General features: G+C 41.2%; 1 protein-coding gene across 2 annotated transcripts in view; it reads left to right on the forward strand.

Annotated features, from left to right (window-relative positions):
- Positions 1–1,451: 1,451 nt before the first annotated feature.
- The window catches only part of ciita (class II, major histocompatibility complex, transactivator), a 29,695-nt gene continuing 5,719 nt past the window's right edge, over positions 1,452–25,427 (forward strand). Inside the window, exons 1-16 of one of the 2 annotated variants that reach the window (XM_015945476.3) lie at positions 1,452–1,922; positions 5,170–5,223; positions 10,764–10,799; positions 10,888–10,941; positions 11,148–11,255; positions 11,338–11,382; positions 13,538–13,585; positions 14,399–14,629; positions 18,392–18,442; positions 18,550–18,663; positions 18,753–18,806; positions 18,877–19,094; positions 20,211–21,544; positions 21,768–22,301; positions 24,027–24,206; positions 24,295–24,366. In XM_015945476.3, coding sequence (XP_015800962.3) covers positions 5,178–5,223; positions 10,764–10,799; positions 10,888–10,941; positions 11,148–11,255; positions 11,338–11,382; positions 13,538–13,585; positions 14,399–14,629; positions 18,392–18,442; positions 18,550–18,663; positions 18,753–18,806; positions 18,877–19,094; positions 20,211–21,544; positions 21,768–22,301; positions 24,027–24,206; positions 24,295–24,366 — 3,125 coding nt within the window. In that variant the 5' untranslated portion in view covers positions 1,452–1,922; positions 5,170–5,177. Of the gene's footprint in view, positions 1,923–5,169; positions 5,224–7,173; positions 7,988–10,763; positions 10,800–10,887; positions 10,942–11,147; positions 11,256–11,337; positions 11,383–13,537; positions 13,586–14,398; positions 14,630–18,391; positions 18,443–18,549; positions 18,664–18,752; positions 18,807–18,876; positions 19,095–20,210; positions 21,545–21,767; positions 22,302–24,026; positions 24,207–24,294; positions 24,367–25,427 lie in introns of those variants that run through there. The other variant, XM_070542812.1, reaches the window with a different exon arrangement.

Below are 25,427 nucleotides of genomic sequence, written 5' to 3' on the forward strand. Positions count from 1 at the left end.
TTTGGCTGTCAAACTTCCATAATGCCCCTTTAAACCAAAAACATGTTTTGGTACCAGGCTGTAAACATGTTTATTTCTGCTGTGAAATTGGTATTTTTAACATGGGAGTCAATGAGGATTTACTCGCTTCTGACACCAGCCCCCAGTGGATGAGGGTGGAACTGCAATTTATTTCATTTCCGCGTTTGCTTCAATTTTGCTTTAATTCTTGACCCGCATTGTGGGGCTTGGAGGAGACTTAAGCTCCCAATAGCGAATCTACAGAACAAGCTGCGTTTTGAACACAAAGACCATCATGGAACACTCTGGTGTCTTCCCTGATATATGTGGATGTATGGCCATGACCTATAGAGAGATCTCAGCTGTGGGGCAGAATCTGCGGTTGTCTTTCAGGCTGTCTCCGCATGCTATTGAACAACGTGACATAATCACCACTGTGGATGTCAGTCAACGGGGCAGTCTGCCTTGCACTGTTGAAGAAGATGCAAAAACATAGGCACTGGTGCCTATCTCCAGCGGTCAATGGGCAATCAGGCGGGGTACACCCTGGACAGAAAGCCAGTCCATCGCAGGGCAACACAGAGACACACAGGACAAACAACCATACCATACCATACCAACTTTATTTATAAAGCACATTTAAAAACGGCATGGCAGCCGACCAAAGTGCTGTACAGAATAAAAAGTAAAAACACAAAATAAAACACGGTCAACAACAAAAAAAAAAAAACACAACAAAGCTGATAATCATGGTCAATAAAAAGACACATGGTTAAATAATAAAAGTCAGGGATTTAAAAATGCCTGGTCGTAAAAGTGAGCCTTAAGTAGCGACTTGAAACGGAGGAGGGATGGTGCCAGCCTCACTGAAAGAGGAAGAGCATTCCAGAGTGTCTGAGCAGCATAGACAAAAGCACGCTGCCCCCGCGTTTTGTATTTCCTTGTTGGAGCGCGAAGCAGCAGGCAATCAGCAGATCTCAACACCCGGTTTGGCACATAACGAGTGACAAGTGTTCCTGGACTGTGGGAGGAAGCCGGAGTACCCGGAGAGAACCCACGCATGCACAGGGAGAACATGCAAACTCCATGCAGAAAGACCTCAGACCGGGAAGCAAACCCAGGACCTTGTTGCTGCAAGGCAACAGCTCTAACCACTGCGCTGCCCTATTTTCTTATTTTTAACTCAAATTTTTAATCTTTCATCTGTTTATGAAAATATATAATTTAATGACTTTTTTCTAATGTTAATCTAATTCTGTTTTGAGAGCATTTTGATTTTATGATTTTAATCTATTTATGATTTTATGGCTTTGTTTTGTTTTGATCAATGTGAAGCACTTTGTGATTCTATGTCTGTGATAAGTGCTATATAAATACAATTTACTTACATTAAAAAAAATTGTGGCAATAACCCAACTGGTACCAATCTGGCAACTTGCCGGTCAGGTCATAACGAATCTCTGTTTCTCCAAACTGAGGTTGTTCAGAGGTTATCCATGACAAGGACGCTTAAATCTGTCCTCAAAATTAATCTAATAAATACATGAACCACTTCAACGTTAACTTTCATCACTCTTATTGAATGCCAACAAAAGTATGACACAAGGCTGATATTTATTTCCCACAATGATTTTTGTTAAAGCTTGATTTTATTTATTTATTTTTTTTTTGTATTTTTCACCTATTGTTTTTAATTGTTAAACCATTTAGTTTTCAAACCAAAAGTGCGCCACGCTGATGGAGGTGTGGTGATGACCAAACCACTCAGGTCGGTTAAGTGAAACCAAAAGCCAGTCTTTGTTTCAGGGTGAATGTGCGCACTGCCTGGTTTTTGGAGTGAGCCATCGAGGATAAATGCTGCAGTTGATGTAACTTTTTAGAAGAGGTTTTGGTCCAATAACGGAGCAGGGAGTTGTGCACACGTGAGTATCACTTTAGCCAGAACCGACAGGTGAGGATCCCATCCGTGAGGGAGCGGGGTGGTCGCGCGCTTCAGTGGGAGAGATGATTCCCGACCTGCAGCACGCTGTTTCAATAGTTTGTGATCCAATTATCAATGAGAAAATTATTTATTTGTGATGTGCTTCGTTGGATTAAACACATGAATGATAAAAAAATATCCAAAAATATGATGCTGCAAAAAATAATAATATATGTTTATAAAATGTCTGAAAATTAAATGTAATCTTTGTTGGTTTCCGGTTTTACTAAGTCTTTAAAATAAGAAGTACAGCAAGTCGGATCAGTTTCTTTACGCATGCGGTAAAAATCAACACACGGGGTGAAGCAGGGGGAAATGCACGTACTAGTGGCGGTGCTGTTAGATGGGCTTTCGGGGGATTCACAAGCCAACTATTTGACGTGTTTCATGCCAAATCAAATTAAACATTATACAGTGGCGCGCGCATGCTGACCAAAGATGGCTGCGTGCGCAAATGTGGAACAGAAGAAAGTTCAAGCTCCAAATCAAAATGTGGTAGCAGCTTGTTCCTGTTTGGCAGGTGCGGTGTGTTTTTTTAGTAACGGTTTTAAATGGTATTCAGTTCCAACCTAAAACTCTGTTAGACTTTTTTTTAAAAGTAACAAACTAATAAAATAACAGGTTTATTTTTAAAAAGTAAAAACCATTTTTTTTATTTTATCATAAAAGCTTTTAAAAATAATGGAATTGTTAGGAATGTACACAACAACATAACTAGTGTGTGTAGCATAAGTGTGGACTCGAGTCAAACTCGAGTCATTATTTGATTTCTGACTTGACTATAAAATACCATACCATACCATACCATACCACCTTTATTTATATAGCACTTTAAAAACACAGCCATACAGCTGACCAAAGTGCTGAACAGTCGCACAATAATAGAGATAAAAAACATAAAACAATACTATAAAATACAGCCAACAATAAAAAAAGACAAGCCGATAAAAAATACCAATAAAAACCTTGCAATGGATGATAAAATAAGAGTAGTAAAAGCCAAACTAACAGCTAACTGTTAAAAGCAAGGGTAAAATAGTGTGTCTTTAGTGTAGACTTAAAATCTGCCAAGGAGGATGCCAGTCGAACTGTGACTGGAAGTTCGTTCCACAGTTTAGGACCCGCAACAGAGAAAGCTCTTTAAAATCTATAAAGACTCACGACTTGACTCAAACTTGAACGCCGATGACTTGCGACTTGAATTGACTTGCATTTGTTGACTTGATGGTGACTTGAGCATATTTGATATTTTAGCACAAAAGTGGCACGACATGGACAGAAATCATAAATCATTCTTTGTTCTGGGTGTGATCTTGTACTGCCAAGTGCAGCAGCACTTTGTTTATAAGTTGCACTTTCTGCTCGTTTGAGCAAATAAATGAAGTTTTAAGAAGCTTTTTTTCTGGAATTTATTTATTATCATTGTCATTAAATTGAAATTTGACAGATGACTTGATTATGACTTGGAAATTCAAAGTTAAGGACTTGGACTTGACTTGGACTTCCACATCATTGACTTTGGACTCGACTTGGACTTGGTTGTCTTTGATTTGGACTTGACTCAAGACTTGACTGGAAAGACTTGTGATTTACTTGTGACTTGCAAAGCAGTGACTTGGTCACACCTCTGGTGTGTTGCTTTCTGTAAAACTTCAGCACAACATTAGCCACAAGCCCAGGGTTTGAATGACACATCCTGAGGGAGTCCCTGGAGAATTTCCGTCCCGCAGTCTGATCTCTTCTGTCGCACGATAGTCCCGACATCAAGCAGGACTTGAGAACAGAAAGCGGAAAGTTTTCAGCTTTCTTTCCCAGGGTTTCCGCTATGTGTATTTTGCCGTGGCGCAATCTGGCACAATCAACCATGGACGTAATTTTCACTTTAGAAGTGGGGGGACACGGGGGGGGGGGGGGGGGGGGGGTATCTTTACAGTATGCTCTAATGGGAAACAGGCGTCAACACAAACGGTTGTTTTCCGCTTGGTCCTAGAGCTCAACCAGTGTCAATTTAATATAGCGTAATATTGTCTTTGGATGGTAAAAAGTGCAGGGGTCAAAACTTGACTTTGGAAAAAGTGGGGGGGGGCATGTCCCCCCTGACCCCCCCCCCCCCAATTACGTCCATGCAATCAACCATATCACATTCAAAGACAGTTTAAATCTTTTACATCCATTCTGAAGCTCCTGGTGCACCTCTGGGCAACAGACCTAGAATACATCATTTGATGATTATTATTCTAACATTATACAGTTTTTTTTCATACGTGTATAGGTTTTAAAGACTTACGTGTCCATAAGGAATGTCGCCAACTCTCCATCTGTCTAGGTAGATCCTCACATGAGTGCACGCTCTGTGATTGACATCTCTACATAAGCATATGTCTAATTATTGGCTAATGCTGAGCAACTGAAATTGCATTTGGCTTTACGGGACGGAGGCGGGCTTAGCAAAAGAACATTTGACGTATTGCCCACATTATATCGCAGCACAAGATTGACTCTGATTTTTACTTACTTCTAAAAAGTCCTACATAATTCCTGAAAGGGATCTGGATTGCGGCCACAGCGAGGACTTGTACCTGGCGAGTGTAGATGAGCTGTATAGTGCAAACTCTATACATTTTAATCAAATAAGCAGTAAAGTATGTGTGTATGTGCTTAAGACAACTGAGGGAGAATTATTCTATGTAATGTTTGCTAATTTCATAATTTTTCAGCTGTAGAAAGTCTGACTCAGCGTCTCTGCATTGTGCAGATAATAAAATGAAGAATGAGATCTGAGGCATTCTGAGAAGTGTTTTTATTAATCAGTGCCATGCAATGCCCTGAGGAAAGTCGTACGCGACCGGAACTCATCTGCTTTTTCTTGCTCCATTAATTAATTAATTAATTAATTAATTAATTAATTAATGATTGATCGGATCCTGAAGAGCACCTGAAATATATATTTATCTACATACTATATAAAGATCTTTTGCAAACCCCACCGATGCACTCACTTCCACCTGATTTTGAATAAAATGAAGAACTTGTGACGTGAGACCAAATGGCTTCCTTAATGTGCAAAGAAAAGGCATGTAGCATGAACTGATTTCCTTCCTCAGTTTAATAAAAGTCTACTTTTTATTAATTTTTTAATATTTTCATTTACATACTTCATCCTGTTTTATGTGTTTCTTCTTTATCAGATGCCAAGATGCAGGTCTGTGACCAGGAGCTCTTTAACTTCGACTTCTTTCCAGGTTTGTCTTGCAAAAACAACACAAGTCACCTCACATAAGGCCTAAAAGACATCAATGAGTAGATCATTTATAACATTTGGTTTCATATGTGGCACATCAAGGTTAGATTGCTCTATAAAAACAACATTTATTGTTGTGTTCTCAGGCACAAACTCATGTTTACATTTTGAAAAGTAGCTCTACGAGATGTTTAATAGTCCCCCTTTTTTTTAACAATGATTTATTAAGTTCTTAGAACAACACAAATAACTACAAATCAGCACAGCCAGATACAAATAAGAAAAGGAAAAACAAATACAGGTACATGAGTTACAAATATAAATAGTCCCCTTTCTGACTCAAAAAAAGGAATCTGACAAAGACGTGCAACACTAAATATGCTGGTTGAACATGACTTCTCAAAGTAAAACAAAATCATAAAAGGATAACAAAACAAGATCTTTCACTTACAGTGGAAAATTTATTTCTGTTATTTTTTTTTCTTACTTTTACATCAATAATAAAAGTGAAAATAATCTATTAGGAATTTGTTCTAAGTTTAATTTTATGTTTGGAGATCACCTCAAGACCTTAAAGGTGTTGTAGTGGTCCGTAGAAGGACTGAACGCCTTGTATAAGTTGTACTCAGGGGGAAAAAAAGCTCCGGAGCACCCGTATCAGCACTAGGGGTTGTATGAACTAGTCGACTAGTCGACTTCACGGCTCTGTAGTGACTTTTTATGCCTGTCATCGACTAGTCGCTGTCATGTGATAATGACTGACAAGATGCAGTCCTCCAGCAGGTGATGAGCACCTGCGTCGGGAGGCGGAGGCGACGCGCTGTGCCAGAGCGTCGGTACTGACACCGGCGGTAAAACGGACATTTAACCAAACTGTGACCTTTTGCCTCTTGCAATTTTACCCTCCCCTCACCCCCATCCTAACCGTAACCAGCTTGCGCATGCAAAGCTCTGATCGTTGACGCGCTCCAGACATCTGTGTCCGGAACACCGCCAAATCAGGTGTCACCACCTCAAAATCAAATTAAACACGTGATCGTTCATGTCGGCTCATTTCCTTTCATGTTTTCTGTCTGTTATTTGTGCCTGATGCGTTTCGCTGCTGCGGAGCGAGGCTCTTCACCTGTTTTGTTCTCCGGTGACGCACCCCTAAGATTCCACTATCTCCGCTCCGCTCCGGCATGGACTCCGCAGCAAAAATGGTCCCGTTGTAGTCGGCCGGCGAGCAGCGCGCACTCCGCTGTTTTTGCGGTCAGTAGATCTTTTAGAACTGCAGTTCAAAGGTAACTCATAAGGTGAATATATATGAACCCAGGTAGCAGTTTTTCTTTAGGATTGAGAGGAGATGCAGGAAGATAATAAACAGACAGGACAGAAAAATAGTCAAATAAAAACAAGTTAGTTTTTGTACCTGCTGGTTGCAACAAACAGACACCACTGAAGGTAATCAGAAGTGAGGAACAGAAAATTTTAATGTTTAGAGCAGCAGGAACTCCGAGAGGCTGCAGGCGCATCAGTTTGCTGCTGCTGCGCAGGGGGAGGGGGGAGGGGACTGAAGTAGGATGCAGAAACTACCGTTGTTAAAAGAGATGTGTTAACTTAGAAAATGTGGGCGCAATTTTAATTGTCAAAAACTCCCGCGAACCTACCGAACCTATGAGGGTTATTGAATGTGTCAACATGGACGTAAGTTTTTTTTTGGGGGGGGGGGGGGGGGGGGGTTGAGGGGGGGACAGGGAGATGCCTAGGGGGACAGGGAGGGCATGCCCCCCCACTTTTTCCAAAGTCAAGTTTTGACCTCTGCACTTTTTACCATCCAAGGACAATGTTATGCTATATCAAATAAATACTGGTCGAGCACTAGGACCAAGCGGGAAACAACCGTTTGTGTTGAAGTCCGTTTCCCATTAGAATGCACTGTAAATACCCCCCCCCCCCCCCCCCAGTCAAAACTACATCCATGTATATTAATGATTAATACGTACAACACAAACTGTGTATTCCTGGATTCTGATTTAACATTAATTTACAAAAGCTTTAAACCACATTTTGCTTCCATGAAGTAATATTTTCTAGTAGCTTCTTAAAGTAACCTTGATCGATAGCTCTTTAGGCTTTCTGAAGGTCTTTCAAGGGTTTTTCTTTGGACTTTGATTCATTGTTATCTAATTATATGACTGCATCTTGTCCGAGACATGGCAACACATTGTAAAGTCTGTGCCTTAACCCTCTCTGGCTCAAAATAAGTTTTGATAAAAGGACGAACAACTAAGTCATTCAGGGGTACTTCTGAGTAAAAAAAATGCTCATGAAATGCGTGTGTGGAGTAACCAGGTAGGTTGGTTTTAACGTTGCAAATCTGCAACGCCTGCCTCCAGAGGGTTAAAGATTAGGCGAAAGAACAGAAGAGTCAGATCTATCAAAGTAAGAACTGTGTCTGAACCTTACACGGCTTTGTATTTGGGAATTTTTTTGTTAGATGGCACTGAAGGAATAATCATTTTAGGCTGCTTGGTTTAGTAAAACGCAGTAAAAAGCAGCCACAGTCCAAGAAAAACTATTAACCAGGATTTAAAGATGGCAGGGAACTGCATTTGTTTCTATGCAAATAAATAAATAATGGTGGATGAGATGGCTTTAACTGCTCTAGGGAAGAAGCTATTCCTCAGCCTGGTGGTTGTGGCCTTGATGTTCCTGTACCGTTTCCTGGATGGCAGCGGCATAAACAGTTTGTGACCTGGATGGAAGGGATCAGCAGCGATACGGTTAGCCTTCCTTTGCAGTTGGATAGTAAACATTGAGTCTAGATCTGGTAGTGGGCTCCCCACGATCCACTGAGCAGTTTTCACCACCCTGGCCAGGTCTTTTTTGTTCTGGACAGTGCAGCTCCCATACCACACCGTTATACTGAGTTATAGAGTGCTCTCAATCATGGCTCTGTAGAAGTTCTTTAGCAGTTGGGGGGGGGGGGGGGTCGGGGGAGGGGGGGGGGGTCTAGCCTAGCCTTGTAGCCTAGCCTTGGTCAAAAATTACCCACAATACACCGCAGTATTTTCTAAAGGACGGCGGATCAGAAGCCGGCAGCTACTTCGGGGACACTTTTCAAGTTTAAAAGAAAGTCAACTAATTTAAAATGTTTTTGTAAATCCAGTGAAGTTATCTGTGGTTGGTTAGTTGCTTATTAGTCGCAGCTTCAATGGCTAGCGGGTAGTAACTCACTAATATATTTAATTTAACAAACATATACACAATTTAAAAAGTAAAAGGCTCGTTATATATTTATATTGAAACTAATACGTATAAAATATAACGTTATCTCCCGTGTCACGTGACGTTACGTGACCGCCGTGGAAGCCGTGGTCACGTGATGCAAGTCTGTTCCATTTAATTGTTTTCTTTGACCAAGGAAGGACAGCGTCCTCGTAAGCAAGGCACCTGGCCTAGCAAGCCATCGCCTCGCAAGGCCAGGCGCCTTAACATTGAGAAACACCCTTAGACCCACTTCCATGTATTTTAGACCAGCTTTTTATGGTTTTGTGTTACGAAGCCGCCAATATTTTTCAACAACTGGTTATCATTTAATTCATTTTCGACAACATTTAGATGTATTTTTCCAGAGATTCACGGTAAAAGATGCACATTGCCTCTTTACAGAACGGAGGTTTAGAACACAGAAATTAGGGCTGGGCGATACGGCCTAAAAGTAAAATCTCCAATTTTATATTTTTTAATTCGATTTACGAATTTTTTCCGATTCTCTCTCCCCCTCAATTATTAAGAATAGCAATAAGTACAAATGGACGGCACCTTAAAGCCAATTTTGTTTTTTAGTTTGTCACAAGCAAGACAAATGTAACCCTCATTTCTGGGATAAATAATGAATAAATGAACAGCCTCTTGGTATAAAAGTGCCACGCTCCATGTCCGTCGCAGCAAACCCAAACCAGTTCCAAACAACGGATGATTAATTCCTTTCTTAGGAACAAACTTCCTGTTGCCCCCTTTGAACGAACTGCCAGACGACATGTTCTTCTTCGTACTTTTGCAACTTTTATTAACAGAAAAATGCCCCTGGTTCAGAACTCAAGCATCCATTTTTTTTCTTCAAAAGGCCTTGTCCAACACTTCTTCTTCTTCTCTTAAAGGACTAGTACAGCATTTTATGTTCTGTTTAACACCAGTAAGCATTATGGATAACATTTTAACTGGTAACGTCATGGATTAACTAATATATATATATATATATATATATATATATATATATACTGTATATATATCCTGAGACCTATATTGTTCAACCCTTAATGAAATAAACAGAATATATGGAACATATTTCAGTGTGCTACATTCCCACTCTCACCGGTGGTCATGGAGTCGCTTGCTGTTGCTGCTACATGTACGTGCTGTGACGTTCTTGTAGCAGTTATGTGAAACTAACACTACGGAAGCTCCAGGGGGCCAAAAAGGTGCCACCCATACATTTATTTTCATCTGCTTATCTGGAGTTGGGTCGCGGGGGCAGTAGCCTAAGGCGAGAGGCCCAGACTTCCCTCTCTCCAGCCACTTGGGCCAGCTCTTCCCTGGCCAGGCGAGAGACATAGTCCCTCCACCGTGTTTTGGGTCTACCTTTAGGTCTCCTCCCGGTTGGACGTGCCCGGAAAACCTCACCAGGGAGGCATCCAAGAGGCATCCTGACCAGATGCCCGAGCCAACTCAACTGGCTCCTCTCGATGTGGAGGAGCAGCGGGTCTACTCCGAGCCCCTCCCGAATGACCGAGCTTCTCACCCTATCTCTAAGGGAGAGCCCAGCCACTCTTCGGTGAAAACTCATTTCGGCCGCTTGTATCCGCAATCTCGTTCTTTCGGTCATTACCCAAAGCTCATGACTATAGTTGAGGGTAGGAACATAGATTGACTGGTAAATTGAGAGCTTCGCCTTCTGGCTCAGCTCTCTCTTCACCACGACAGGCCGGTACAACGCTCGCATCACTGCAGATGCAGCACCAATCCGCCTATTGATCTCACGCTCCAGTTTTCCCTCACTCGTGAACAAGACCCCGAGATACTTAAACTCCTCCACCTGGGGCAGGACCTCGTCCCTGACCCGGAGAAGGCACTATACCCTTTTCCGAATCAAGACCATGGTCTCAGATGTAGAGGAGCTGATTCTCATCCCAGCTGCTTCACACTCGGCTGCGAACCGCTCCAGCGAAAAGTGAAGATCACGTTCTGATGAAGCCAACAGGACCACATCATCTGCAAAAAGCAGAGACCTGATCCTCAGGCCACCAAAACGGATGCCCTCCACACCTTGGCTGCACCTAGAAATCCTGGCCATAAAGGTTAGGGAGAGGCGCTATTACATAAAAATTTGATTGGCTTTTTTTTAAATCGCCCGCAACCAATTTTTAAAATAAATTCATTAAATCAATTTATCGCCCAGGCCTAACAGAAATATTGTTGAAAATGAACCGTCCTGTTGAGGCGCCTCACTACAATATCAGGAAAGATTGGTGAAAATGTCCTTTCTTTGTGTTTCAGAGGATTTATCCGAGTTCATGGATGAGAGCTGCCTCGGTAAGGTGCAACAAAGCCTCTGGAAAATGTGTGAACATGAGAAAATTCCATTTAGGTTCTGATGTCTTCTTTGACGTCTCTCATCTAGACCCAAGTGTGCTCCTTAACGATCAGCTGGGATGGATGGATGACCTCAACCATGGTACAAATCTGGATCCTGAACTTTGAACAACTTTTTTCTGATTGTTTAGGTTTAGTTTTGTCATTTCACTGGTGTTCCAGGTCACTCTCATTGCTCATACTATTTTAGATTCAGTACTGAAAGACATGACAGTTTCAATAATTTCTAGTTATGGTGTCTGCCATCTGCATCACCGACTCTTTTCCTTCCTCTTCTTTGCATTGCAGATGGTACTCTCATGCAGTTGGAGGTCCCAGAGTCACCAAACCCCAATGGGCAGAAAAGGGCACAAAAACAAACGGACAAATCGAGAGTCAAGAGAAAGAAACAGAGAAGTAAATGCCAAGAACTAACTTGGAGCTCAAACGCACCGCATGTCTCAGGTCATTCTTTGAACCTTAGATTTGTCTTTTCCAGCTTCCCAGTCTCAACGGTGCGCCAGAGTCAAAAAACGAAAAACAGGTGAAATATTATCTCTCTCTTTTTAAAATTATTGTTGATGTTTCACTTTCAAATGTAAAACAATCAACTGACATGAAAACTAGAACTAGCTTCTCCTCCTGTTGCTAAAATGTCTTGTTTACTGGCACCGCCATGCTGGATTTGCTCACCTCCCCATCTGCACACTACCCTGGTGAGTGTTTTATTTAGTTTAAAATGAATGTTTGAACAAACACAAGTAAGGTAAAAATGACTAAAGAACAATACATTTTATTTTATTTTTGTCAGGAAAATGTCCATTTCGTTTGCATGAAGAGGGCGGAGCTTAATACTTATATTGCAGCCAGCACTCAGCCAATTGTGGTTTTAATTAGCATTTCGTTCCTTTGCATCTAATTTCTTTTATACATGTTGATGTGACCCCAGCCTATCGTTGAAGTTATATTCCAGAACCAACAATAGGTGAAAATACACAAAATAAAAGTTTTTTTAAATTTAAGCCTTAAAGGTGAAATATGTAAAACTGAAGTAAGAGTGACATTCTGTGGTCAAATTTGGGTACTGCAGGTCCTTTTTCTAAACAAAAAGTGACTCTCACTACAGTTCAGTGAGTTTCATAGCTGTTACCAACTATGGATCAACACCAGACGTTTCTTGATGATGAGCAAAGATGTGTCAAACACAGTAAGTTGATAAGTAGATAAATACTTTTAATTCTAGGGGGGCAACAGATCACCATTGATCCGTGATCCGCACTGAACTCTCTACGGTTCAGTACGCAATTAGTCCGTGGATTGGCCACAAGGAGGGTCGAACGTCGCTCGCAAATGCGTACCTCTGATCTCTGTGAAAAGAGGAAGGGGTGGCTCGAGCAAAAATGCCTGGGACAATTATTACGTTAACGGTAAATATCATTGGAGGCAAATATGTAAAAAAGAAGGAATGAAAATAAAATTTGTGAAAGTAGGACACACAAGAAGTGAGCAGCAAGCTGTTTTAACATTTAATCAGCAATCGGACCTCTGTAATTTCTGATTTTAATAGCAAGTTCCAAATTGAGCAGAATTTGTTGCACCAAGTGTTCTACAAAATAAAAAGAGATTGCATTATTGTGTTGTTGGTAATTGAAAAAAATGATTGGAGATCATTTTAGAGCCAACTTATTGTTTCCAGTTCATAGTTAGCATTGTTAACTTAATGCTGGCTTCTAGCCAAAAATATGCCATGGGTTTTTAGGGGTACAAGAAATTACTTCTAGGTCACTCCTGTTTACTGGCTCAGGAATTTTACAAAATGCTGCTACATTTTGCCCACTGGTGTAGAATAACAAACGCTAACTCCAAAGTGCTAGCTGGTGAAGACTCACCAACGCTGCGGGCTTACAGATTGTAAATAGTGACTACGTCCGTCTTTGGCCATTTTGAAAGGAGAAACACTGAAAACCCCCTCGCCAGTTGAGAATAAAATCAATTTTAATGTAATTTTCCTTCCAACACGATTAAGACAAACAATTTAATATTCCCCTCCTGCACATGAAATTTTAGATTTTGTGAGTTCTGTCAAATAGCAAAGCGTAAAATGTGAAAACCCAAAAGAAATGGTTACTATGACTCTGCGGACTTCTGCAATAGAAAACTAGCTATGCTCCACTGAAGAACCCAGAATTTAGCTGGGGCACAATAGTGAAACCACGAGGGGATCACTGTCGCTCATCGGCTATAAACATTTTAAGCTGCAGATTTACTTATCACATTTATAGTAGGTCATAATTTTCCAGAGTCCAGATCCACGTAATAGCATTTATAGCTGTGCCACGACAAAATAACAACATGAAGTATTTCAATATCTGTCCAACATCTGGTCTTTATTCCTCTCCTCTGAGCATCAGAACAGCAGAACTTTCTACTATGTTGCTTAAAATGCTAATTAATGGCTGCGATAATTTGTAGAGCAAAATTCAGATGAAATTTTTATTCATTCCTAAAGGGCTGAAACCCATTCTTACTGTCCTAAAAACAAAACTTTCCAATAAAATATGGTTAATTCTCAATAAAAGGTTTTTCTCTTTATCAGTCGTCTCATGTTGTAACAAAGAATAAAAACAGGACTTCCTTTATTATTCCTCAGATGGCTAACAAACGATTGATGTCCTGTTTTGTTTGGCTTTGTTCTGTAGATGAACCAGTAACCCTGGAGGTAAATGCTGAGCTGATTGTCTCTCAGGGTAAGTTTGTTTGTTTGCTCACACCTACAAGTCAGCTGACTAGCTATTATACAGCCGGGTGTCATAACAGTGATTAATTGACAAATCTAAACTACTTTCAATAGCATGTACATGAGTGCAATAGTTCTGACCGAACCGGTGTATCACATGATCCCCTGGTGCTGAGAATCGGCGAAACCAGTTCAAGTGAGGATTGCTGTAAAGTCACTGACACTAGTCAATGACTTGATGCAATTTGCTGGGTTCCTTATATAGGAAACATTATTTCTGATTGGCTTAATGAACTGACCTGAATTGGAATGTTTATTATGTGAAATGCCTTGAGACGACTCTTGTCGTGATTTGGCGCTATATAAATAAACTTGAACTGAATTGAATTGAATAGTTGGTCGTCTTTCACTTTGTTCCTTTGTTGGTGTATGTTGACTAAAGATAAATATAAAATTCAGGAAGTATTACATTACAGATGTTAGAGATCATCATGGTAAATCAAAGGAACTACGACAATATGAAACTTCCCCAAAGTTGTTTTGGTTTTTGCAGTAGCTATCATGTTTTTGTTGGCCCTTTGCAAACACAACTTTACTCTTAAAGTCACCTTTATCTGCACTTGATCACTTAATAGATTGATTGCTTAAAAATCAAAAAGACACGCTTGTTTTATTTCTTTATATCTACAGTGGGAAGGTCATTGGGTCTAAATGATTGGCTCCTCCGCTTAAATGCGCTTTTTATTTTCTTCCACTCTCACGCCGATTCACAAAACCAGTTCCTGGAAAATGTTAAGGATGTTGTTTGTGGTTATCTTCGCAGGTCTTGATCCAGTAACCGTGCCAACTCTAACAGATCAGACAGGTGAACTCTGCACCCCTCCACCGCTGGTTCGGGTTAGCCCCGCCCAACCGGGAGCTCCCATTCCCCTCCAGTTCATCACAATCCCAGACAGTCCAGGATACAAAGTGGTCCAGTTGTCCTCTTCTCCTCCTCCATCTCTCATCAGGCTGCCGCTCCCCAGCATGACAGCCACACCTACGTACATATTTGGTGAGTTCATGAGAAAAAAATCCAGAACCTTCAAGGAAATGTCTGCTTATGGTGTTTGGTTTGGATTACACTTAAAATGTGTTTACCTATGATGCTACAAATAGCAGCTATAGTTATGGAGGAGATATGAATAGAATAGAATAGACTTAAATGATCCGACCATGGGAAAATTCACTTGTTACAGCAGAACCAACACTTAAGAGAATAATTTGAAGAAAAATAATAACAAAGGCACATTAAGCTAGTAATGTGACCTTCGATCAATTAAAACCAAAAGTCTGACATATCTACTGACTGTCACTTATCATTTGTGGACTCACCCATCTTGACTCGCCACAGGAAAGGCTGTTGTTGGTTTAGCGTCCAGGAAACGGCAGAGAATGTCTTGGCTAGTAGAAGCTAACTGTTAGCATTAGCAACTCCACCACACAGCAGAACCCCTTCAGGCTTGTGTTATTTGTGGATATAAAGCATCAATGTTGCAAAGCAAACAGAGTCAGTGGTAAAGTTGTTTTGCTGTTATCCACTCCCGAAGTGAGATATCAAAATATCAGGAGAAAAAAAACTCTAAATTCTGCCATCTGAAGCTATTTTCTCCTCTGGTTTCTCTATGCTGAAACAAGAACACCGGACCTTTTTTCCCCCCAGAGTACGACTTAAGCCTAAATGATGCGTCTCCATCTGCGTCGGTACAGAGACACGCAACGCCATTATCCGTTGATGCGAGTTAGGGCTGGGCATGAATCAAAAATTTATCGTTATCGGCATTTCTGACTCTTATTGAGAAAAATGTCCCCGTGTCAATAAATTTGATAATAAAAAAATGAAAAAATGTGTGTAGGTTGGCAGCGTTCATGTACCTTTAAGAAGCTGTACCACCTTGAGTCACGTAAAAAGGTGACTCAACGTAATACATGTGACAGCCCCATCTAGTGGACAACTTTTGTTTCTGCACACACCTGTAGTTATCGTCCATTTATTGTTATCGAGGTGAAATCCTCAATATATTGTGATATTGATTTTAGGCCGTATCGCCCAGCCCTCTTCCGAGTGCTCTCCAACAGGCACGCAAGGATGGACAAAGTTGAGCCCACTTTTCTAAACATACGTCTAACGAGATGATGAGAAATGACGACAAACGTCGGTTTAGAGGTGGTGAGTGCATGGAGAGGTGGAGGATAATGAGGGACACATTTTTCCGTGTAAAAAAGTCACCGAAATACAAGAAAACAATAGTAAATGCACTACCTTGGACCGGATACATGACGGGATACCCCAGAAAAGAGCTTTGCCCCCTGTTGCCCTGGCGGGGAACTGCTTTGCAACTCCCCCCAGGTGACGGAAACGTTTGAAGGCAAAACATCTCCATCAATGCGTGTGCGTCTCTCCCTCACATAGCTCATGGAGAAGCATAAATCAGGCTTAACGGTCCTACTAGAGACCACAGCAAATGTATAAAAAATATGAGTGAAGGACTTCTTTAAGTAATGGTTAGTAAAGTCCTTTTATCTACACAAAAATTACCCAAACTTCTACTCATTTGCTAATGATTCATATCAACCTGGGACGTAATTTTGGGGGGGGACGGGTGGGACATGTCCCCCCCACTTTTTCAAAAGGCAGTTTTGGTCCCCTGCACTTTTTTCCGTCCAAAAACAATATTACGCTCCATTAAATGGATTTGGTTGAGCACTAGGACCGAAACGGAAACCGCTTTACTATTAGACCCGCCTAAAAGCTAATCTATTGGCTCTGCTGATACTTGCTAACGTATTATTGGCTGTTGCTGCTGTCACTCAAGTTGTAAACAGTCAGAACGTGCTCACGTTGTTTTGCTAGTTTGGAGCCGCTAGGGAACACCGGTACTGAGTCACATCGTCAACTAGTCGCTGTGTAATATCAGAGCTCAGCTCAGCTTCCATTACATAACATTTGAATAAGTGTTCATTTGTGAGTCTTTGGTAGTTAGGCACAGCCAGGTGGCAGCATGTCAAGAAAACGAAAAGTGGATATAAGAGACTTCTTTCAAAGTCAAAACGTAAGTTGGAACATGTGACAGACCTGCATTAAGCTCAGACTCACCTCCTCCTTCACACACATACTCAAAACTAACTTTTACAAACTCATCTCCTCCACATAACTGACTCCTCAGACACAATTTATTCGTATTACTATAATTATTATTTTTTTATTATTACTATTATCATCATAATTATTATTACTAGTAGTAGTAGTAGTAGAAGTGTAACTTCAAAACTTTTATCATTTAACTTTATTGTAAACTTATCTATTGCAATGCATATTTTCACATTAAAAAGCTCTGAAAAATGAACAGTATCATCATCGTCAACAGATTTTTTTAAGCTTAATGTCAAAGATGTACACTTTTCATTAGATTTATCTTATTTTTTCCATTTATTTTTTGTGTGTTGAAATGCAACAACTGTTTAAACACTTTTAAGGGGAAAAACATATTTAATATGTTTTTATACACTCAAATGTTAGGGTGATGATCATGTGTAAAACATTAGTTCAGCATGTCCTCTAACACAGCAAATGAACAAACGGCCAGATCTCAGGAGGAACCGTTTATGTATAAATAATTTTTATACTTTTGACTAGGCCTGGGAAAGTAACACATTTTGCTGGACGATATTTTGTCCAACAAATTGTTGATGATAAACGATATTGTCAACATTATCTAGACCAAAATAACCACTAATATAATGTTAATATATCATAATAATGCAAGTACACCCTTTAAAATGCAACAAAGAAACCTTCATTTAACATTGAAATGTCCAGAACCAGAACTTCTAAATGAATAAAAATAACAAACAAAAATTAAATAAAAAAGGAATCTCACTCCCTGTTAGAAAATGTTGCACCAAAAACAATAAAAAAAGACCCAAAACAATAAATACAATGGCCTATCCATTGTCAACAGCCAAAACTGCACTTCAATAATGATAATAAATAAAAATAATAATAGAGTTGTAAATTTTTTAACTTTGATATATATATATATATATATATTGAGGATGGAACAATTATTGAGATGGGCACGTGACGTGTCAAGGGGTCTTTACATAACACCCCCCACCCCAAATCCGCACAAGCCTGCTGTGTCCCCCCCACTTCTGAAATCAAAATTTCGTCCCTGATATCAACATACAGATCTTAGGGACATATGTGGGTAACTCCCACCCGGGGCTGTCCGGATCAGAATTTTCTTGAGCCCTAGTCTGGTTTTATGTTGATGTTAGAATTCAAACATAGAAGATAAAAAATATATACTTTTTTTAATCTTAGATTATTTGTATATCAGAATAAAGGTGACAGTTTTTCATGTAAAGGATACAGTAGCACATTTTCTCATTTCGACCTTTTAACATTCGGAGATTGAAAAGTTGTCGTTCGAACATACAAACAGCACAACTTTTACTTAAAAAACGTACATGAAATAAATCCAGGCTGTTGCTCATTAGGACACCTGCTTGACATTGGGGTTCCTCATGGCTCAGTGCTTGGGTTTGACTTGTTGGCTGGTTAGTTTGAGTATAAGTGCAGCTGTACACCTAGCAAGACTAACACTGCTTGTGATGATTTGGTCCTTGACTAACACCTCTTTTTCACCTTATTTTGGTCACTTTTGCATTTGCATTGTCTATACTGCAGTGAGCTATTTATCTAGATTTTTGCTTTAATTACTGTAGATGAACAGCATTTGCAAATTGGTATTTAACCTTGTTTCTTCTTTAGTCCCTGCCACTCCACCAACTTGCAAGCGCCAAGTACCACCACACTCTCCAGGTGAGTAAAAGTTGAATTGTGCATGAATCTGTGTGCAGATGTGCAGGCCTCCAATTACTACGAATTATCCTCTTCTTTAATGTTTTTTTTTTCTCCTGTGTTCATAGTGGACGGTGCTGTTGCGCCTGTTTTGATGAGTTCGTTCCCCCCTGGTTCTTTGTCAGACACAGCCAGTAAAGCCATGTCTCCTTGTTACACCTCGCCTCCCTCCCCCTGTAATGGTGGGCATCACGATCTCTCTTATTTCTTCATCTATGTGGGTACTTGTTCTCCTAATGCCAGGTGATAAACTTGATTTTTCCCATTTCAGAGCTGCCGCCTTGCAAGGAACCACCAAAGTATCCCACTGTTGTTGAAATTCCAAGTAAGTTTCAGGAAGTTTAATCTGTTTAATCAAAGTTGTGTTTTGGTATTCATTTGTTTTTGTTCTCCAGAGGGTGTAAAGGACTACATACAACAATACAAAGCACATATGGCTGAAAGGAGTCAGGCTATTGAGGCGGGCCTGACCCTGACCTCTCATTACGTCGATGTTCAAGTGATCAGGAGAGAGATTCTTCGCTTGGGAAAAAACACAAATAAATGTTTGGACATGGAACTTATCATCACTGGAGACATCGATCGACAAAAAAACTCTGTAGGACACAGTCAGGTAAGAGGGGATGTGCTATATTTTAGCAAAACAGTACGCTAAGCCTAGTTATGGACAATCCATGTCCATGTTTTGCAGTTGAACTCTTGTTCCAAAATGAGTGGGCAAAATGTAGCAGCTAAATACCTGAACTACTGCATTGAAATCTGGGGAACAACATATAAAACTTACACAAATTCCATTTACATCTTACAGAAAAAAGCAATAAGAATAATCACAAGGAGCAACTACAGAGATCCGTCCAATCCATTATTTATTAAATTAAACACACTAAAATTCTATGATCTGGTGGACTACAATATTTTAAAATTTATGTATAATGCAAACAAAAGGAACATACCTGCAGGATTAATTAAACGATTTTCAAAAAGACATAGCAAATATGATTTAAAGGGACATGAATTATTTAACATACCTAGACATCGGATACTCGTAAAGGAACATTGTGTCTCCGTATATGGAGTTAAATTGTGGAATAAATTGAATACTGAACTCAAGAATGCAAAAACAATATTGGCTTTCAAAAAAGAGATAAAAAATAAAACGATTAACTTATATAGATCCGTTACATAAATGTGTGAGGGGAGGGGGTGGGGGGATGAAAGGAAAAAAATAATAACCCAGTAGGTGCTTGTATGTGTATATATGTATGTATATAGATCTGTAACTTAATGCTTCTTTCTGTGTAAATTGTTTTCTTTTTCTATTTTTTTCTCAAATTCATGGGTTGAGATTTTGTCGGCCAACAGGTCCAGGAACTATATTGTTCAATTTCTTTAAGAATCATATGATTATTTCATTTGTATTAATGCTATTTTAGTTAAAAGGGGAGGACAACATACGTTTTTCTTCTTTCTGTCCCCTTTTTCATTTTGGCTTGCAGCAATTTAGTTCTAACTGTATTTTTATTTTAATGTCAATAAATGAAAATAAAAGATTTTAAAAAAATGTCTACAAGCCAGACTATATAAATACATTATTTAGTCTGGGAACGCTCCATTGATGGCTCTCGGTCGTAGGGCGGATTCTACCGTTGTCTTTCAAACGATCTCTGCATGCTTCTGAATCCAATAGCTCCCGGCACCTTACTGGTACATATGCATTTGTCCTTTTCAGATCTTCTCAAGCCTAAATGAGGACAAGTGCAAACGTTACATTTTGCTTTTTGGGAAAGCAGGCATGGGAAAAACCACACTGATCAAGAAGCTGTGTCTCGACTGGTCTAAAGACCGCACCCCCCAGTTTGACTTTGTCTTTGTATTAGATGGGAAACAGCTGACTCTAACAGAGCCTGTCTATAGTCTCCAGACACTTCTGCTCAGCGTTTCCTCCTTTGCTTCTCCTTGCACGGACCTTGATGGCGTATACGCTCAAATCCTTGCAGCCTCTAAACGCGTGCTTATCATCTTTGATGGGTTTGAGGAGCTGCGGGACTATGAAATGCTGCTCCAGACTCTAGAAAAAGAATTAGTGACGTCATTGCAGAAGGACAGCAAGTTGCAGAGCTTCACAATAAGGCAGTTGTTCTCAGCCATCCTTCAGAGGGTCTTGCTTCCAGGTTGCACTCTTCTACTCGTTACCCGGCCAAGAGGTGCTGCCAGTCAGTTACTCCGGCGAGCAGACAGCCTTCTGGAGCTGTCTGGCTTCACCACAACACACATAGAGACGTACTTGTCGAAGTACTTCCCTGATTCTGAGCTCAGAGATGCTGCAGTGGACCACTTGAAATCCAGCAGCTATCTAAATCTCCTCTGCTGGAACCCTGGATTGTGCCACCTAGTGTGCACGGTTTTAGAACGGTCCAAATGTTCAGAGGCCTTACCAAGAACATTGACCGGCCTCTGTCATCAAGTTATATGTCTGAAAATAGAAAGAGACAGAAGTGCAGGAACGCCTGATGAAAGCCAAACAGAAGAACAATCAGGACACGAAACGCAATCAAAGGTCATAGACAGTTGTCGTGCAAGAAGGTCTCTAAGAAGTCATTCGACGAGCTCAAGAGGAGCTGGATGTGCCCAAAGAGCTAAGAGAACAAAAAGACAGGAGAAACAGCAAGAGACGGTGAATGAGGATGACTGTCAGGAAGCAGAAAAAGAGCTGCTGTCCCAACTCAGCTCTTTGGCCTGGGAGGGGGTCAAATCCAACAAATCAAACTCTTCCATCCTTCCCGCAGAACAAGCACTATCAACCAAACTCAGGGAGTTTGGCCTGAGGACGGGACTGCTGGTCTCTCAGCGCCTGAGGACAAAGACGGACAAAAGGGGGAGGGAGGGGCAAGACGGGGAAGGAGGGGGGAAAGAAGACAAAAATGAAAGTGGAGGAGTGGAGGATGGAGAGGAAAAAGTAAAAGAGATGGACATTAATGCTGTGGATGATGGTGGTGACCTTCTGCTGTGGGCCAACTCCTTCCTTCGGAGTTTCATGGCTGCTGTTCACCTGTCTTTATCAAGGTAAGAAGAAAATTTGTGCATTAATTAGGACTTAAAATAAAGGGATATCGTAACAAAGAAAACAAAAAATGGCTGACAGACTTGGCCAAAAGTGAAAAAGGTTCCTCTTTCAGTTACAGGAAATGTAAAAGAGAAAATTCTTCATGTGTTCTAGTTTCTCTTTTTTCACCTTTGTTACCGTTTCTCCATTTTCCTGACCAACGCTCATGCTCTGTTTTCCCAGAACGGTGCCAGAGCGTTCCTTTCTCCAGATTCTCCCTTTCCAGACGAGTGCAAAAGCCCGCCGAAAACCTCAAAGGGGGGAGTTTGAGCTCACTCAGCGGTTTGCAGTTGGACTCTTGTTCCAAAGCAGGACAGAACTGAACAGACTCCATTCGTACACAGAGACCGTCTTCAGAGACATGGTGGCTAGCAAGCAGGCTTTAGTGACCAAACACTTAGAAGGCCTCTCCTTCAGTGATCTGAGCCCGGCTCAGGTTCTGGAGCTGTGCAACTACGTTCACGAAACCGGTTTTACACACGAAGAGAGCTGCGGAGAGACTGGAAGCAGAATGCTGAACCATCTGGCAGCAAATCTTCCTGAACGCCTGACTTTCCGTGGAGTTCCCCTCAGCCCACCAGAAACGTTCATCGTGCAGAATGCTCTCAAGCGAGGTGGAGCTGAAGTTCGAAGTTTCTGTCTGGATTTGGAGGACTCGGGGATACAGATCCGTGGACTTAGAGATTTGGTGGGCCTCAGCAACATCAACACGTACAGGTAAAAGTCAGTTTCATTCAAACTATCTGTTTTAGACTCTTGGGTAATTTGTCCAACAAATCCATTACCATTACCTAATGACTTGTAATTGACTTGTTCCAAATCAGTGTGCAAACCACAATCTTTAACTTTTGGCTGTGACTGGCCCACCAAACCAATAGACCGCTGTGATTGGACTGCTACGGATGTCAGTCAACGGGGCAGCGAACTACATAAAATATAAAAACAAAAAACAAACAATACAATGTTTTTCTGAATAAACGTGCTGTGATTGGTCAGCAGCAATACTGGCAGGGCTTGAGGAGCATCCAATGGAGCGTACCTGGACCGACATGCAAAGGATCATTGTTTTGCCTTGGCAAATAACTAGTTGATGGGCAACAACCGCCTTTAACATTGCTCTTTGTCTGTGGTCTTCTACATAGAGCAGTAATTGAACTTGTGAGAAATCTAACCAAAGGTCACGCAGAGCATTTGTATTGTGGCCATTGATGTTGTGAAACCAAAAACCGTGGTCATGTACGAACACAAGCAAATGCTGACAACAGAGAATTTGCAAATCTTCACTTTGATCAGACTTTTTGAAAGAATCGTTGTTGGTGCCGTATACCTTCACTTTCATGTGGATGACAGGCCAAACAGTTCAAAAATATCTTTGTTTTGTGGGCTACAAGTGTACATGGTCTTGGTTAGACTCACAAAACCGAAACTGAGAAGAGTTCGAGACTGTCTTTGGTTATTCTGAGAGAACGTGGGCAGCAGTAGCTCAGGTGGTAGAGCGGGTTGCCTCATGATCGGAGGGTCACGGGTTTGAATCCAGCTCCCGCCAGGGGTATCCTGCTGTTGTGTCCTTGGGCAAGACACTTCACCCAACTTGCCTGTTTTAGTGGTGGTCAGAGGGGCCGACGGCGCCAAATGGCAGCCTCGCCTCTGTCAGACCTCCCCAGGGCGGCTGTGGCTACAAGTAGCTTACCATCACTAGCAGTGTGTGAATGTGAGAGTGTGTGAAAGCGTCTTTGGGGGTCTAGAAAAGCGCTATATAAGTTCAATGCATTATTATTATTATTATTATTATCATTATTAACGTTTGTCATGCAGTTGACTGGAAGTCAGCTTAACAACGAAGCCTCGCAACTTACTTGAGAAAATGAAAACTCTCAGGAACATCTTGACATATTAGAAATCCCCAATTGTAATTTGTTGTCAGTAGCTGCAGCCCATGCTTAAGTTAGTTTGCTAAATACTAACATAAAACATTCTCAAGAATCATAAATGCCATAAATGTTCAGTGTTACAAAGTTTAGACCATTTTGCTGAAAACATTCTGGTTTCTTATCATCTGAGAAGATGTTTCCTGCCTCAAACTAAGGTTTTCCTCTCAGAAGCCAAAACCCATACCCATAGTGAATGTCTATGTTCATTTGTTCATATATCCTAGCTAAATATCTAAGAAAGATACACATGAATGTGAAGACCCAAAGGCTCCCCACCAACATTCCAGCACAAGGCTTCACGGTTTCTCTCAGCCTTTACGGGCTGCTATGACAAGCTGTTCCTGATGTGAATTACTAACTTTAAGCATCCATTGAGTTCCAGTCTTAGACTGATCACTCATCACATCTCACTGCAGATGACCGATACAAGTGAAAACCTTTGATTGGTCACATAAAAGGTTGCATGAGCTAAAATGCTTCCTCTAAAGCCCAGTGTTGGTGTGTTTCGTAGGGCGTGCATTGCTGATGTCATCACCCTCTGGGAGCAGCTGAAGCAGAGCGGTGAAGACGAATTCCTACAAGGAGCAGTGTCCAAGTTCAAAATCCATCCTCTGAAAGCTACACAAGTGTGTCACATTGAGCACCTGGAAAAACTGGTCAGCATACATGTGCGTAAGAAGCTGTCAGCGAGGTGAGACTAGTCACATGCAGAGAGAGTGGTTTTTTATTTATTTTTTGCTGTATTTGTTTACCGAAAAAGCTGTTTTGCTCCTCTGCAGCTCCAGCCAATCAGATTCCTTCTTGGCAGACGGGGTGCCAGCAGTTAGGGAGTTGCTCAAACTGGAATTTGAGTAAGTAGCTGTAACCGCAGGGGGAAATACTTTGTAGCTGTATTCATTTTCAATGGGAAATACATTGTTGCGTGTTATTTTTGGGAGGAAATAAAATACAGAAATTAAAATTGAGTGGGGAAAGTAAAAAATGAACCAGGAAGTGAGGATGAAATTCTCAGGTGATTGTTAAAGTCCTGATGGCGTCCTTGAAGTCGTGTTTCTGTAAACATTTTCTGCTACTGTGGACCACAACATACTCCTTGATAGGCTCACAAACTGGGTGGGACTATCCGGTACAGTCCTTGCCTGGTCCCATTCATATCTGAAAGACAGGGGCTATGTTGTCTTAGCCTGGCCTGCCAGACTCCTCCTCTGTTTAATTCTGCACAGAGAAGGGGTCTGGGAACTCTCCTTTTCAAATAGCCCCACCCCCTGAGAATTCTAACCGAGCCAATCAGCGCTGAGCATCCAGAGTTTTAGTCCTATAGTTGGCTTTTAGAAAGTTTACTCAGGTTCTGCAACATGTGAACAACTTTCACATTTTTAAACGTTCATTCATATATAGTTGCCCACTTATCTGGGTCACATGGGTAGCAAGTCCTAGCAGAGAGGCCTAAAACATGCTTTCCCCAGCAACATTCACCAGCTCAACCAGTCTGACCTCAAGGTGTAACCTGGCCAACATGAAGATATCCCTCTAGTGTGTCCTGCCTCAACTGGCTCCTCTCCATGGGGAGGAGCAGCAGCCACTCCCAAGTCTTTCCTAAATTTTGAAGCTCCTCACACAATCTCTAAGACTGAGTTTGGCCACTCCCTTAAGGAAACTCATTTTGTATTCACGGTTTACCTGGGTATCTCAAGGCTTTGGGTGTTGTAGGACTGTCTTGGTTGACACGTCTCTGCAACATTGCGTGGTCATCAGGGGCAGTTCCTGTGGAGTGGCAGACCGGGGTGGTGGTCCCAGTTTTTATAAAGGGGGACCAGAGGATGTGTTCCAACTATAGGGGGATAACACTCCTCAGCCTCCCGGGAAAGGTCTACTCCAAGGTACTGGAGAGGAGGGTCCAGTCGATAGTTGA

The sequence above is a fragment of the Nothobranchius furzeri genome, chromosome 12 (assembly GCF_043380555.1).
Source record: "Nothobranchius furzeri strain GRZ-AD chromosome 12, NfurGRZ-RIMD1, whole genome shotgun sequence".
NCBI classification, from domain to species: Eukaryota; Metazoa; Chordata; class Actinopteri; order Cyprinodontiformes; family Nothobranchiidae; genus Nothobranchius; species Nothobranchius furzeri.